The sequence below is a fragment of the Suncus etruscus genome, chromosome 18, assembly GCF_024139225.1.
Source record: "Suncus etruscus isolate mSunEtr1 chromosome 18, mSunEtr1.pri.cur, whole genome shotgun sequence".
In the NCBI taxonomy this organism is placed as follows: Eukaryota; Metazoa; Chordata; class Mammalia; order Eulipotyphla; family Soricidae; genus Suncus; species Suncus etruscus.
In genome coordinates this window covers 24,009,046-24,025,269 of record NC_064865.1, presented here as the reverse complement: position 1 = coordinate 24,025,269, position 16,224 = coordinate 24,009,046, and the positions used below count along the sequence as shown (strand labels likewise).

The following is a 16,224-nucleotide window of genomic DNA, read 5'->3' as shown; positions in this document are numbered from 1 at the left end:
GAGTATTTTAATTATTTCATAAAAATATTTCCACATTTCATTATTTTCTTACCTGTATCAGTTAACAGAAAATTGTAGAGGACAGGGGAGGGTGGATAACCAAAAAAACAGGAACAATAGTACAGTGGGTAGAGTTTTTTGCCTTTCATGAGCTCAACCCATTTTTGATCTCCACACCCTAGGCCTAGAATGTTGGTCCCTCAATCCCACCAGGTGTAATCTCTGAGTGTAGAGGCATGCATAAATCCAAAGCAAAATAAACAAAAGGAAGCAAAAAATAAGAGCCACTTTGATTCTTTACAGTGGTTTGGTTCTAAGAATATATGAAATGATTCTGAAGTGCAGAGCTGTGTCCCAGAGGAGGGTATCACTGTACCAGGAAATATTAGATATGAAAGAGAAGACAAGCACAGGACCAGCATAATCCAGGACAGAGTGGTCATAGGAATGAATTTGGTTAGAGGACAAAATCATGTAATGCTCATCAGACTTCAGAATGATCTGAATGGAGATGCTTGTGCGTGTCCCAAAGTCCAAACACTCATGCCTAAACTCCTCTAACACCCATGGGCTGGTATGTAGGAAGTTTAGAAAATGTCATGAGGTAACTCCCCTAATAGAATTAGTACTTTCTAAGATGAGGAAAAGAGACCAGAATTATTACTCACTCTCCCTCATCTTTCCTAACTTCCATTCCAGTCATTTTTTTCTCATTTGAGGATACAGACAGTTAAAGGAAGACCTTCACCAAGAATTGAGTTCTTGGGTTTTCAAGACACCAGACCTTGAATCTGGTAAGAAATTTAATTTGTGAGCTTCCTTCCATCTCCTGTTACTGCATTACAGTAGCTTAGGCAGACTTAAAAAGGATTTATTCTGGTCCAACATTTACTGAACAAAGAAAAGAAGCAAATACATAAACAAGACACAGGACCAGACCCAACTGGGACAAGTAAATAACAAATGGCAGTTCTGATCAGAGCTGACAATAACTGTGGCTCTTTCCTTATGAAGCAACGGCTTCTTAGTTCCACTGGCCTCAGCCATAAATAAGCAAGATGGAAGAGGAAAGATAGACTTCAAGAAGCACTGGAACCTGTGTTGGTTATCCATGATGCTGGATGAACATGGAGAAATTTAAGCTTACTCTAGAATTGCAGAATGCTTTGGGAAGCAACTTACCCACAGAGGCAGCAAAAGTGATATGTCTCCCTGGATGGGTGGATCAAAGGCCTGAAATTGACCTTTTTTTGTTGCCAGACAATGAAGCAATCTAAGAAATAAGTGAGCATGCAGAAGTCTTTTCCTTTCTCATGGGATACATATTGTATGACCCCCAGTGAATGCCTAAAACTCTGGATAGTATGCATCAAATTTTTCCTTCAGAAAAAATTTTGTTTTGGGGGCTACACTTAGCATCACTTGGGGATTACTCATGTTTCTGTTCTTACAAATTACTTCTGGCAGGCTCAGGGGACCATATGGATGCCCAGGATCAAACCCAAGTTGACCATGTGCAAGGCAAACATTATCACTGCTGTGCTATTGCTCCAGCCCCTAGAAATATTTTTAAGTGAAAAAGTTTAACTCAACAATTAGGACAAATAAGAGACTAACAATAACTAAATGGGGACAAGAGAGATAATACTACAGGTAAGACACATATGATCTGGTATCTATCTAGTATTGATCTTGTATAATCTCTGGCAATATATGGTCTCCCAGAGCTTCATCAGGAGTAATGCCTGAGTACAAAGCCAGGAGTAAGCCCTGAGCACAGCTGAATGTGTCTCCCAAATGAACAAAAAACAGTACTTATACAATATCATAATTATAACAAAATGAAACATTTTCTGAATGTTTTATTTATTTGCCTCTTTCAAAATATCTTAAGTAAATAAGATATTTTGGGCCTCCCTCGAAATCTCAAAAAGTAATCCAATTGATAATTAGGAAGAGTATACTTCTATAAACAAGGAAAGGGGCTTGTTTTCATTTTAATTTGTGTTCATATGTAAATTTTCCTTCAGTAATATTGTAAATAGAAGGTCATTATGTGTCTTAAGAGGGATAGGTTATAGATAGAAATAGAGATGGAAATAAGGATAAAGATGGGGTTGAAAGATTAAGGCTGACAATAGAAAGGGAATAGATAAGGAGGAGGGCTTTAAGGGAAAATATGCGATGGAGAGAGGAAGGTGTACAGGGACGAAGTGAAGTGGGAGGGCTATGATAAAAAGAGCTAGAAATGGAAATTTGAAAGATGTGAGAGAGAGGAGGAAATCATGACAGAAAACATAGACAGAAACGAACTTTATTCCATTACCAAGGCAGGATAATGGGATCAGATTTGACTTTCAGATTGTTTTTTCCATTGTAAGTGAATGGGAAAATGAAAATATCCCCAATAAATATATGGGGCTTGTCTCTGTGACAATGTACCACAAAGTTGGCATAACTAATTGCAGGATTACAGATTCTCAGTCTTTTGCTTCCATTCAAGTGTCCAAATGACCTATGGAAGAGGCAAAACCAGAATCCTACTATAAAGAAGAATATGAAAAGATCCAAAGATTTCCACCAAATGAAGCATTTATACATATAAGAATCTTTGGGATCAATTGAAATGTATCAACATTACAAAAATTTCAAAGAATTTAACTTTTAAAAATGTGTGAGGTAGGACAACTTATAAACTTTAGATTCTATGGGGAGGAGGCTATCCCTGGCAGTGCTCAGGGGTTACTTCTGGTTCTGCACTCAGGGGTCACTACTGGTAGTGCTTTGAGGACTAAATGGGGAACTAGAAATTAAACTTAGTAGGCTGGGAAAATCCACGAAACTACGCCTGCCCAGTGGGGCCCGACTGTGAAAAATTGTGAGTGATGCCTGTGTGTGTCTGTCTACTGTCCTGTCACATGAACCTCTTGGAATTGGGTCTAAAAGAGGCTCCACCAGAGCATGGCCACTCTGCTTCACTACGCGGCCATGTGCTCTTTCTAAGGAAAGAACACCATCGCAACAAGAAGAAAAAAATCACACTAAGATCTGTGCTGGATAACTGAAGCCCAGCATTTCTCTCCGGACTGTCTTCTCTGCTGCATGCTCAGGCCTAAGATTTGATCCTGTGTGAGGCTTCATCCACAGAGGACTCCCGTCCCTTGGAGGCAAGTTGGCCCATCCAGAAAGGGTGGAGCCAGAGGAGTGTGGCTGCCTATATCATTTAGCCAATGAATGCCACCACAACAGGTAGAAAAACCCACAATACAAGTGTGACAATGGGGAAACAATGCAGGCCAGCATCAGACATAGAGAATGAAGATGACAATTCTGATGACCAGATAATGACCAACCAACTAATAAACCTCTCCGATAAGGACTGTAGACAAGCAATATGGTAAATGCTTGAAGAACTCAAAGAAACCATGGATCTAGTTGAATAGAACACTAATAAGAACTAAGAAAGTATGAAGACAGAAATCTCAAAAATCCAAACTGAAATAACATGTAAACTAATAGGCCTGAAAAACTCAGTAAACGAACTGAATGACAAAATGGATAATATCTGGGACAGAGTATCAGAAGCTGAGAATAGATTTGGTGCTGTGGAAGATGAGATAAATAACAATTGCATACAATGGGAGAGATTGGAAAAAAAACTTAAAGCAAATGAACAGACAATGGGAAAATTACTCAAAGAATGAGAATGGATGAAAATAGAAGCCTATGGTAAGATCAACAAAAACAACTTAAGAATCATTGGAGTCCCAGAGACCCAGGAAGAAAATTTCCAGGAAGAATCAATGGTCAAGAACATAATTAAAGAGAAAACTTCCAGAGCTAAAGAATATATGTGATCAAATCCTGCATGCTCGAAGAGTACTAACCAAAAGAGACCCCCAAAAAATACCCCAAGACACATCCTAGTCACAATGACGAATCCCACAGATAGAAACATAATTCTGAAAACAGCAATATCAGAAAGGGAAATTACATTCAAGCGAGCATCCTTGAGATTTACAGCAGACCTGTCACCAGAAACACTCAAGGCCAGAAAGCAGTGGTGGGAAATTGTGACAAGACTGAATGAAATGAATGCTTCACCTAGAATACTGTACCCAACAAAACTCACTTTCTGGTTTGATGGAAGAATACATGATTTCATAGACAAAAAACAGCTCAGAAACTTTACAGACTCAAAACCAGTCTTAAGAGAAAAACTGAAAGACCTAATCTAAGACAAGACTAACCAAAAGACACACGAAATTTCAATATAAACATGGCATTAAATCCCAGGACAATTCTTTCTCTCAACATCAATGGACTAAATGCACCAGTTAAGAGACACAGAGTGGCTAACTGGATCAAAAAACTCAATCCAACCTTCTGCTGCCTACAAGAAATGCACCTGAATAGTCAGAACAAACATAGACTCAAAATAAAAGACTAGAGGAAAATTATCCAAGCAAACAACACCCATAAAAAAGCTGGAGTGGCCATACTAATATAAGATAATGCAAACTTTATACTCAGGAAGGTTATAAGGGACAAAGATGGACATTTTGTATTAATCAAGGGGTATGTAGAGCAGGAAGAAATAAATCTCCTAAACATATATGCACCAAATGAGGGGCCAGCAAAATATTTATTAAATATTAAATATTATTTAATATTTGTTGACAAATCTGAAAATAGTATCAATAACAACACAATAATTTTGGGGGACCTCAACACGGCTTTGTCAACACTGGATAGGTCAACCAGACTGAAACCCAACAAGAATATACTAGACCTGAGGAGAGAAATGGAAGAAAGAGGATATATATAGGACACTCCATCCCCAGAAACCTGGATACACATTCTTCTCCAATGTACATGGGTCATTCTCCAGAGTAGACTACATGCTGGCACATAAAACATACCTCCATAATATCAAGAGGATAGAAATTTTGCAGACTACCTTTGCTGACCACAAGGCTCTGAAATTATTTGTGACTTCCAAAGGGACACAGAAGAAAAATTTTAACACCTGGAAGTTAAACAGCCTCATACTGAATAACCAGTGGGTCCGAGATAAAATCAAGGAGGAAATCAAAAGGTTCCTGGAAACAAATGACAACAAAGACACAAACTATCAGAACTTATGGGACACAGCAAAAAGCAGTACTGAGAGAAAAATTTATAGCTTTGCAAGTGCACATTAGGAAGGAAGAAGGAGCTTACCTGAGTAGCTTAATGACACAGCTAATAGAACTAGAAAGTGCTCAACAAAAGGACCCAAAAATAGGGAGACAGAAGGAAATAACAAAGCTGAGAGCAGAAATCAAAGAAGTGGAAACCAAAAAAAAACAATCTGAAAGATCAACGAAAGCAGAAGTTGGTTCTTTGAAAATATAAACAAGATTGATAAACCACTGGCAAAAGTAACAAAGAAAGAGAGAGAGAGAAACTTGATAACTCGTATTAGGAATGAAAAAGGAGAGATAACTACTGATATGACAGAGATTCAAAAGTTAATCAGAAACTACTTTGAGAAACTCTACGCCACTAAAAATGAGAACCTGGAAGAAATGGATAAATTCTTGGACTCTTATAATATTCCACGGTTGAAGGAAGAGGATGTAGCATATCTAAACACCCCCATCACTATTGATAAAAATAAAACGGTAATCAAATGTCTGCCCAAACACAAAAGCCCAGGCCCAGATGGATTCACTAATGAATTCTTTCAAACTTTCCAAGAAGAACTACTACCAATCCTGGCAAGATTCTTTCATGAAATTGAACAAATGGAAACACTTCCAAACAGCTTTTATGAAGCCAATATCACCTTAATACCTAAACCAGACAGAGATGCTACAAAAAAAGAAAATTACAGACCAATATCGCTGATGAATACAGATGCAAAGACCCTCAACAAAATCCTGGCAAATCGGATTCAATGCCTCATTAAGAAGATTATCCACTATGATCAAGTAGGTTTCATCCCAGGTATGCAAAAATGGTTTAACATCTGTAAATCTATCAACATAATACACATAATCAACAACAAAAAAAATAAAAACCACATGCTCATATCAATAGATGCAGAGAAAGCATTTGATAAGGTCCAAAACCTATTCTTGATCAAAACTCTCAGCAAGATGGGAATGGAAGGAACCTTTCTCAATATAGTTAAGGCATCTAACACAAGCCAGTGGCAAATATTATCCTCAATGGAGAAAAACTAAAAGCCTTCCCTCTAAATTCTGGCACAAGACAAGGCTGTCCTCTCTCACCACTCCTATTCAGCATAGCACTGGAAGTACTCAATATAGCAATTAGGCAAGAAAAAGATATCAAGGGAATCCAGATAGGAAAGGAAGAAGTCAAGCTCTCGCTGTTTGCAGATGACATGATACTCTACATAGAAAACCCTAAAGACTCTACCAAAAAGCTTCTAGAAACACTAGACTCATATAGCAAGGTGGCAGGCTACAAAATTAACACACAAAAATCAATGGCCTTTCTATACACCAATAGTAATAAGGAAGAGATGATCATTAGGAAAACAACCCCATTCACAATAGTGCCACACAAATTCAAATATCTTGGAATCAACTTGACTAAAAATGGGAAGGACCTATACAAAGAAAACTATAAAACTCTGCTCCAAGAAATAAGAGAGGACATGCGGAAATGGAAACACATACCCTGCTCATAGATTGGCAGGATTAACATCATCAAAATGGCAATACTCCCCAAGGCATTATACAGATTTAATGCGATCCCTCTAGAGATACCCATGACATTCTTCAAAGAAGTGGATCAGGCACTTTTGAAATTCGTTTGGAACAATAAACACCCTAGAATAGATAAAGCAATCATTGGGAAAAAGAGTATGAGAGGAATTACTTTCCCCAACTTTAAACTTTACTACAAAGCAATAGTTATCAAAACAGCATGGTATTGGAATAAGAACAGTTCCTGAGATCAGTGGAATAGGCTTGACTACTCAGAAAATGTTCCCCAGACATACAATCACCTAATGTTTGATAAAGGAGCAAGAAATCCTAAATGTATCAAAGAAGCCTCTTCAACAAGTGGTGTTGGCACGACTGGCTAGCCACTTGCAAATAATTGAACTTTGAACCCCAGCTAACATCATGTACAAAGGTAAAATCTGAGTGGATTAAAGACCTCGATATCAAACCCAAAACTATAAGATATATAGAACAACACATAGGCAAAACACTCCAGGACATTGAGACTACAGGCATATTCAAGGAGGAAACTGCATTCTCCAAGCAAGTGAAAGCAGAGATTAACAGATGGAATATATTAATCTTAGAAGCTTCTGCATCTCAAAAGAAATAGTGCCCAGGATACTAGAGCCACCCACTGAGTGGGAGAAACTATTCACCCAATACTCATCAGATAAGGGGCTAATCTCCAAAAATATACAAGGCACTGACAGAACTTTACAAGAAAAAAAACATCTAATCCCATCAAAAAATGGGGAGAAGAAATGGACAGACACTTTGACAAAGAAATACAAATGGCCAAAAGACACATGAAAAAATGCTCCACATCACTAATCATCAGAGAGATGAAAATCAAAACAACTATGAGGTACCACCTCACACCCCAGAGAATGGCACACATCACAAAGAATGAGAATAAACAGTGTTGGCAGGGATGTGGAGAGAAAGGAACTCTTATCCACTGCTTGTGGGAATGCCGTCTAGTTCAACCTTTATGGAAAGCGATATGGAGATTCCTCCAAAAACTGGAAATCAAGCTCCCATATGATCCAGCTATACCACTCCTAGGAATATACCCTAGGAACACAAAAATAAAATACAAAAACCCCTTCCTTACACCTATATTCATTGCAGCACTATTTACCATAGCAAGACTCTGGAAACAACCAAGATGCCCTTCAACAGACGAATGGCTAAAGAAACTGTGGTACATGTACACAATGGAATATTATGCAGCTGTCAGGAGAGATGAAGTCATGAAATTTTCCTATACATGGATGTACACGGAATCTATTATGCTGATTGAAATAAGTCAGAGAGAGAGATAAAAATGCAGAATGGTCTCACTCATCTATGAGTTCTAAGAAAAATGAAAGACATTCTTGCAATAATAATTTTTAGACACAAAAGAGAAAAGAGCTGGAATTTACAGCTCACCTCAGGAAGCTCACCACAAAGAGTGATGAGTTTAGTTAGAGAAATAACTACATTTTGAACTGTCCTAATAATGAGAATGTATGAGGGAAATGGAAAGCCTGTCTAGAGTACAGGTGGGGGTTGGGTGGGGAGGAGGGAGATTTGGGACATTGGTGATGGGAACGTTGCACTGGTGATGGGTGGTGTTCTTTACATGACTGAAACCCAAACACAATCATGTATGTAATCAAGGTTTTTACATAAAATATAAAAGAAGAAATTAACGTAGTCAGCCAAATATAAGGAAAATACCTTCACCACCTGCATCATCTCTCAAGACCCTGTGGACTTCAGATTCTAACTTGGCTCAAAATCTTAGTGGCACCAGGTAAATAAATACAGACACATTATATAAAATAACCATGTAAGTACTGAGTACAGTATCAAAAATTCACTTTCACTTTTCTAATAAAACATAAGATAAAGTTCCTCTGCTCTCATAATTTGTTTATCACTCCTGTAATAAACTTCATATTTTTGCCTAAAATAATTTGCATTTGTTTAAAAATTTCAAAATACTTCTTCTAATCCCTCTCCCCATCTTTTCTGCTGTTGTTACTATGCTCAGGGTTTACTCCTGGCTCTATGCTCAGGAATCACATGTGGTGCATAAAATTCTTTGGCCACACCCAAAATGCTTAGAGATTATACTCCTGGATCTTCACTCAAGAATTACTCCTAATGGTGCCTGGGTTGACCATATACAAGGTCTTCTATCTGTTGTAGAAGTGCAAGGCCTTATATTTTGTTATATCTCCATTTTGTTATTTTGGTATTTTGTTATTTAACAAAATAAAATTTTGTTATTTTGAAGTACAAGACCTTCTATCTGTTGTATTATCATTCTGGAGCCCACATGAAAATTTTTTGTTTGGTTTTTGAGCCATACCTGTTGATGCCCAGGGGTTACTCGTGGCTACGTGCTCAGAAATTGCTCCTAGCTTGGGACCTGGGATGCCAGAGGATCTAATTGTGGTCCATCCTAGGTCACCACATGCAATACACATGCCTTACCGTTTGTGCCACCTCTCCAACCCCCCATATGAGAATTTTTAAAAGCAAGAAACACACCTAAAAGAACAGGATAGACACAGGCTTAGAATAAAAGGATGGAAGTCAATCATTCAAGCCAATGGAAAGCAAAGAAAGTTGATATAGCCATTCTTACATCAGGCCAAATTGCATTCAACCTTATGAAAGTACTCAGCAACAAAGCAGATCACCACTTATAGATCAGGGGAACATTAGACCAAGAAGTACTAACTCTGATCAACATTTATGCACCAAATATAGACCCAGCAAAATATGTAAGGTGACTGCTTGCATACCTGGAAAAACATATGGAAGAAAATGTGATAGTATTAGGAGGCTAATATTACACTCATTCCCAAAGCTGGCAGACATCACCAAAAATGAAAACTACAGACCAATCTCACTAATTGACATGGATGCAAAGGTCCTCAACAAAATCTTATCAAACTGAATCCAACAATACATTAAAAAGATTATACACCATGACCAAGTGGGTTTCATCCCAGGTATGCAAGGATGGTTCAACATATGCAAATCATCAACATTATACACCACATCAATAACCAATACAGCAAAGTAGCCAGCTACAAGTCAATACACAAAAAACAGTAGCATTCCTCAATACAAATAATAAAGCAGAGGAGAAAGAGATCAAAGAGTCAATCTCATTTAAAATATTATTTAAAAATATCAAGTACCGAGGAAAAGTACCAATTTTTAAAATACCAAATTATTTTCAGCATTTGAAAATCTTACAAATATATGTTTTGAGGACAAAGACCTCAAAATTTATATCCAAGTAGAGCATTCTACTTATTTCTATAACTGAAATCTAACTACAAACATGTTTGTAATCATGGTTCTTGATACAGACATCCCTTAAATCTTCAGAAGCACCACACTTAGATGGCAATTAAAAGAATAGAATTGCCAATGTTATTGATACAGACAGCATTCCTCTCAACAGTACATGCCATGATACATAGGTTAAAAGGAAAAGTAAAATGTTTGACCTCTCTTTTACCTTGGCCAGATGAGAGTTGATCCATTTTGTGAAAGTGCGTTTTTGTACAATCTCTTGCTCATCTAGGAAAAAAATACATAACAATTTTATTAGGTTAAAGAAAATATCATTAAATCATATAATTAGAGAATCTCAGTACACAACTCCAGAAATCATTAAGGAATAGAGATTTTTTCTAATTTATTTTATTAAAGACTCTGTGAAACTACAAAAATGTTAATCATTATTTCTTTAAAATGATTATCAGGGGCTGCAGCAATAGTACAGTAGACCAGAATCCACAAAGTTCATTGAGGTAGAACACTACAAGACTTAGACCTCAAAAGGAGTCTTCAATGCTAGGATGCCAATTACAAGGGCTATTGAAGCAAATCTGAAAAAAAAATGAAACTACATCAAACTAAAAAGTATCTGTAGGGCAAAAGAAACACAGGGTAAAACTAAAAGACAGCTGATCGAGTGGGAAAAAGTATTTGCACTCAACACTTCAGATAAATGATTGAACGATATACAAAGTACTCATAAAGGTTAACTCCACAAAACTTAAAAATCCCGTTAAAAATGGGGAGAGGAAATGAACAGACACTTCTCTGAGACTGGCCACCAGACACATGAAAAAATGTTTATCGGCACTTATCATTAGGGAAATTCAAATCAAGACAACAGTGAGATATCATCTTACAACAGTGAGGATGGCACATATCAAAAAAAATTGTGTTGGTGGGCATGTGGTATAAAAGGAACCCTCATCCACTGCTTATGGGAACACTGCCTGTCCAAGAGGCTGAGAAGAGTACATTTAGGAACTTGTTGCCATCAAATGTCAAGGGGTCACCAAGGAAGAGATGTAAATAATAACTAAAAGGGATCTCTCAGCAATAGAAGCAAGAGGAAACAGTGAGTCAGGAGCTAAAGGTGCCTTCAAGACCCAACTCTACTGACCAAGAATTAAAGGCATTCTGCAGGTTTAAGAGCAAAAATAACAAAAACTTAAATCCAATGCAAATATATTGTGGTCCAATAATACTTTAAACACACTGCTCTTGCCCAACCCCCTTTGCCTTTCCTCTTACATATCTTAAACTCAATGTTCAGTGCTCACCAACTCCCCCAAGAGAAAAGAATATTAAAAAGAATTTTTATTGCAGGCTTCCTACAGAAGGATATTCCCACTTGCCAGATTCCCAAACTATCCATTCATTTTCTCAAATCAAGTTTCTGGTGAATTTGGCCAACTTGTCTCCAGATCTCTGCTTTCAGTCTTGACAACTTGAGGACAAGAAACTAAGCCTGTGAGAACAGCTCCATCCTGCAAGGGATGCTGGTGTAGGCTGAGCATTAGTATTGGTGGAAACTATTAAAGTCCTTACTGGTTCTATTTCAAACTCAGTTGGGCTTATAGACCTCAATAACTAAAGGCAACTGGGGCCTGAGCAATAGTCCAGCAGAGATAGTAATTACCTTTCATGCAGCCAACCCAGGTTCATTCCCCAATGTGCCATGTAATCCTCTGACCTTACCAGGAGTGATCCCTGAACACCAGTGCCAGAATTAAGTAAGCCCTAAGCACAGATAGTTGTGGCACAAAAAAACCAAAACAGACAAATAGACAAAAACAAAGAGATAAAGATTACTGATCTTTAACAATGTCTACATAGAAAGGCTCTTGCTTGTATCTGGGTAATGCTATAAGTAATTCTCACATTCCAAGGCAATCCTCTCAGTAGAATGAGTCTAAGAGAGGGACATCTGGCTCTGATTCGACTGTTATATTTCTCTGTTCTTTGTAGGTTTTTCTTTTGTATTTGGTCATTTTAAGACAAGATCATTCCACATACAGAGATGGAGATCAACATAATCAAGGCAATTAAATTTGACCACTAAAGAAGCTATCATTCTTGAATATAGCCAAATAGTTCTCTTCCTAATAAACCAGTCAGTGACTTGCTGATTTTTCACATTTGTATTTTGCCCAGGTGACTTAGTCCTGTACCTTGGAAACAGAGACCTCAGTAAATGATGATCATTAACATGAATCAAACATAAATGTTTCTTCCAGGAAACACTTTTCCCATACCATATAGAACGAATTCCCAGATTTCTATGTTACAAAATAATGATGCAGATTTCCATGGACACTATATATAAAGAATATAACTAAAATAAAGTGCATTTCAATAGCCCTTGAATAGATGGTATTTAAAAATGCTAACAGAAATTAAAATTGGCACACTTCAATATATTTAGCAAACCCTTCTACAAGATTTATTTCTGGATGATACAGAACATCCTACATGAGTATACATGTAAATATTATTTTTATCAGAATCATAAAAATATGTAAAGAGAAAACATTAAATTAAAGGCACATATATACTATATCACTATTAATTTGCAACATCAAAAATTAAGACAGCTTAAATAAATATATATAGATGTTAAATTTGAAACTACCATATGACAAAAGTAGTGAGATATCATATAGTGTTTAATAGGTCTACCAAAATTTTTATGTTCCAGATTATCATTATGCCCCTTATACATTTTAATAACAGTAATGGACTTTTATAAGTCATGAATATAAATTAACTAAAAATGTTAACATAAAACAAATGATGTTACATTGAAAACACCATCTCCATTTTTAATTATTTGCACAACACATTTTTTTGTTTTTTGTTTTTTTGTTTTTTGTTTTTGTTTTTGTTTGGTTTTTGGGCCACACCCGGTGACGCTCAGGGGTTACTCCTGGCTATGTGCTCAGAAGTCACTCCTGGCTTGGGGGACCATATGGGACGCCGGGGGATCGAACCACGGTCCGTCCTTGGCAAGCGCAGGCAAGGCAGGCACCTTACCTCTAGCGCCACCGCCCGGCCCCATTTTTTTGTTTTTGTTTTTGTTTTTTGGGCCATTCCCAGTGACACTCAGGGCTACTCCTGGCTATGTGTTCAGAAATTGCTCCTGGCTTAGGGGACCATATGGGATGCCAGGGGATGGAACTGCAGTCGGGTCTGTCCTAGGCCAGCACATGCAAGGCAGACATTCTACTGCTTGTGCCACCACTCCAGCCCCTGCACTTCTTTAAACATCTTTGAAACAGATGCATTTTTATTAATAAAAATTTTAGAAAAAATAAGAATCATAAATATGAAGAGTGAATTCCTTAACACAATCTACTGACTCCAAAAAATAAAACAATAAAATCAGGGTCAGAGATATGTGAGTCAGTAGTATAGCATATTTGCTTTGGAAGTGTGAGGTCTTCGTTTTGAGTCCTAATACAATCAGAAAAATAAAAGCTCAAGAGACATTTTACAACCCTCCAAAAACATAAGTTGACAATGTGATTAGTAGCAGTCAAATATTAGCTACTATACAAATATTTGATTTGAAGTCAGAAACAAAAGTACTATAGATTAGTAGTTATTAACAGCACTACTACTCACTTCACTAAACTGAAGATATATTGACTATTTCAAAACAAAAAATAAAGAGAACTCAAAATAGGGGCCAGAATGATAGCGCAGTGGAAAGGCATTTGCCTTGAAGTGCCTGACCTAGGATGACCTCGGTTCGATCCCCTGGATCACCTCTGCATCCCATATGATCCCCCAAACCAGGAACGATTTCTGAGCGCATAGCCAGGAGTAACCCTGGGCGTCACCAGGTGTGGCCAAAAAACAAACAAAAAAAATCAAAATAATGATGAAATATGTGATTAATAATTATCCATTGCTTTGATTTTTAAATTAAACCTACAAGTATAAAACTATAAAACTATAAATAGATTATGGCTGGTAGTAAAATATTTATTCTCCAATTTTCCTCATCCAGGGCAGCAGAGACTTTGCAATAGGATTTAGCCTCTTAGTATCAAAATACAAAAAGATACTCTACATTTTTTCATATTAGTCTGTCTTATTATTTTATTTACTTTTTTATTTAATCACCTTGAGATTCAGAGGTAAAAATTGTTCATAGTTGAATATCAGTCATACAATGTTCCAATACCCAGACCTTCATCAGTGTTCATGTCCTGCCGTCAATTTCCTCAGTTTCCTTCCCATTTTTCACCCAGCTACCTTCCTCCCAGTCTGCTTATTCTCTGGCAGACATTTTCCTTCTCTCTTTTTCTCTCTCTCTTGCTTTCTCTAGCTTTTATTTAAATATCTTTATTTAAACACTGTGATTCTCACTCTCTTTCTTTCACTCTCCCTTTCCTCTCTTTCTCCTTTCTCTCTCATCCCATGGCTTGCAACATTAGAACTGAAGGGGCATGCATATCACTTTACTTCCTTTTTACTTCCTTTCTATTTCCAGTTCTTTTCCAGAGTGATCATTTCCAACTATAATACTCATATCATCCCTTTTCTGTCCTCACTGCACACCTGTCCAAAGCATTTCCATTATCTTTTTTTTATTTTTATTTTTTATGCTCACAAAAGAGGCGAAATGTGAGTTGAGTGAGTATGGGCAGGCTTTCCAACTTGCTTTGACCAATCAGGTGTCTCAAGTGACTCACAGCACTTTCCAAGGTGGGTCTCAGCTCTACCCTGAAAACATACCACAAGGTCAACATCCAGAAGGAAAGAGGTCAGAGGAAGCAGACTCAAAACTGGTTTCAAACAAGACTAGCACCAGATGTGAGGGGCTCTGCCAATCTTTAGAAATGAACCCAATCACAGACATAGAGACAGACAGCACCTTGCCCTCCCATCACCAGGGGTTAGTAAAATGAATAATCAGAACTTGTAGTCCTGTGATGCCATTAAGTTTGGGGAGAATTTAGCAAAGGCCAACAGAAATGGAAGCTATGACTGGGAGTCTGGAGTGGATTTAACACAACACCATATCAGTTGAGGAAGGAGACTTGAAGGACACAGAGAGACACAACACATGGAGTGTATTATCTATGTCATGGACTCTCATCTACAGTAACTTGAACGTGTACATTAATTTCTGTGACTATTAACAATCTCAATTCATTTTCTATTGTCATTTTTATTGCCATTTTTATTTTCTACTGTCCCCTCATTACACCCTAACCTCTGATGGCCTAGTCACTGTGCACTGAGAGCATCAAACATGTTCCCAGTCAAGAATAGAGCAGAACTTTGACATGATGTTTTAAAGGAACTTTTTGATTGTGTATCTTTGAAAAAATTACATCTGGCTGTGCTTTGGGCTTACTCCTTGTTTGGCACAAAGAAATAACTCTGGTGGATATTGGGGGACTATATGAGATGCCAGGGATCTAAATTGGCTTCACTCTTGCAAGGCAAATTCTGTACCCACTTTATTATTAATCTGGCCCCTAACTGCTCTTTTTCTTTTTTAATTTGGGTGACATACCCAACTGCATTGAGGGCTCTTGGCTCTATGCTCAGAGATCACTTTTTTTTGTTTGTTTGTTTTTGGGCCACACCTTGAAGTGCTCAATGGTTGCTCCTGGCTCTGCACTCAGAAATCACTTCTGGCTCAGGGGATCCTGGGGATTGAACTCAGGTTGACCAAGTACAAGGCAAATGCCCTACCCACTACACTATCACTCTGGTCACCTCACAATTATTTTTATTGAGCTTGGGAGACTGCATGTGGTTCCAGGGCTTAAAACTGGGTTAGCTACATGCAAGGTAAATGCCCTACTTGATGTACTAAAACACTGCCTACTTCTAACTAGCCTTAATTTACTTATAAATGAAAACAAAGCCTGACATGACTGGAGCCAGGGAATGGGAAAATGGGCAGATTTGGTGTTCAATGTATGGTCAGATTATTTTCTTGTCTTGGGCTGTTGAGGTGAATTTAAAACCTGGCAGTGCCAGAGTTCATTTCTTTTATTCATTGTGGCTGATGATACTGGACAGAAGTAAAAATCATAATGATTTGCTTTATTACAGTAAGTTGCCATAATTTACAGGGTACTGGAAAAGAAGAGGGTACACCCAG

The 16,224-nt window shown here is 37.5% G+C and overlaps 1 protein-coding gene across 1 annotated transcript in view; it reads right to left on the bottom strand.

The window, feature by feature from the left end:
* SYNE1 (spectrin repeat containing nuclear envelope protein 1) overlaps window positions 1-16,224 on the bottom strand; it is a 578,994-nt gene that overhangs the window by 485,464 nt on the left and 77,306 nt on the right. Inside the window, exon 3 of the mRNA XM_049765309.1 lies at window positions 10,276-10,337. Coding sequence (XP_049621266.1) covers window positions 10,276-10,337 — 62 coding nt within the window. The remainder of the gene's footprint in view (window positions 1-10,275; window positions 10,338-16,224) is intronic.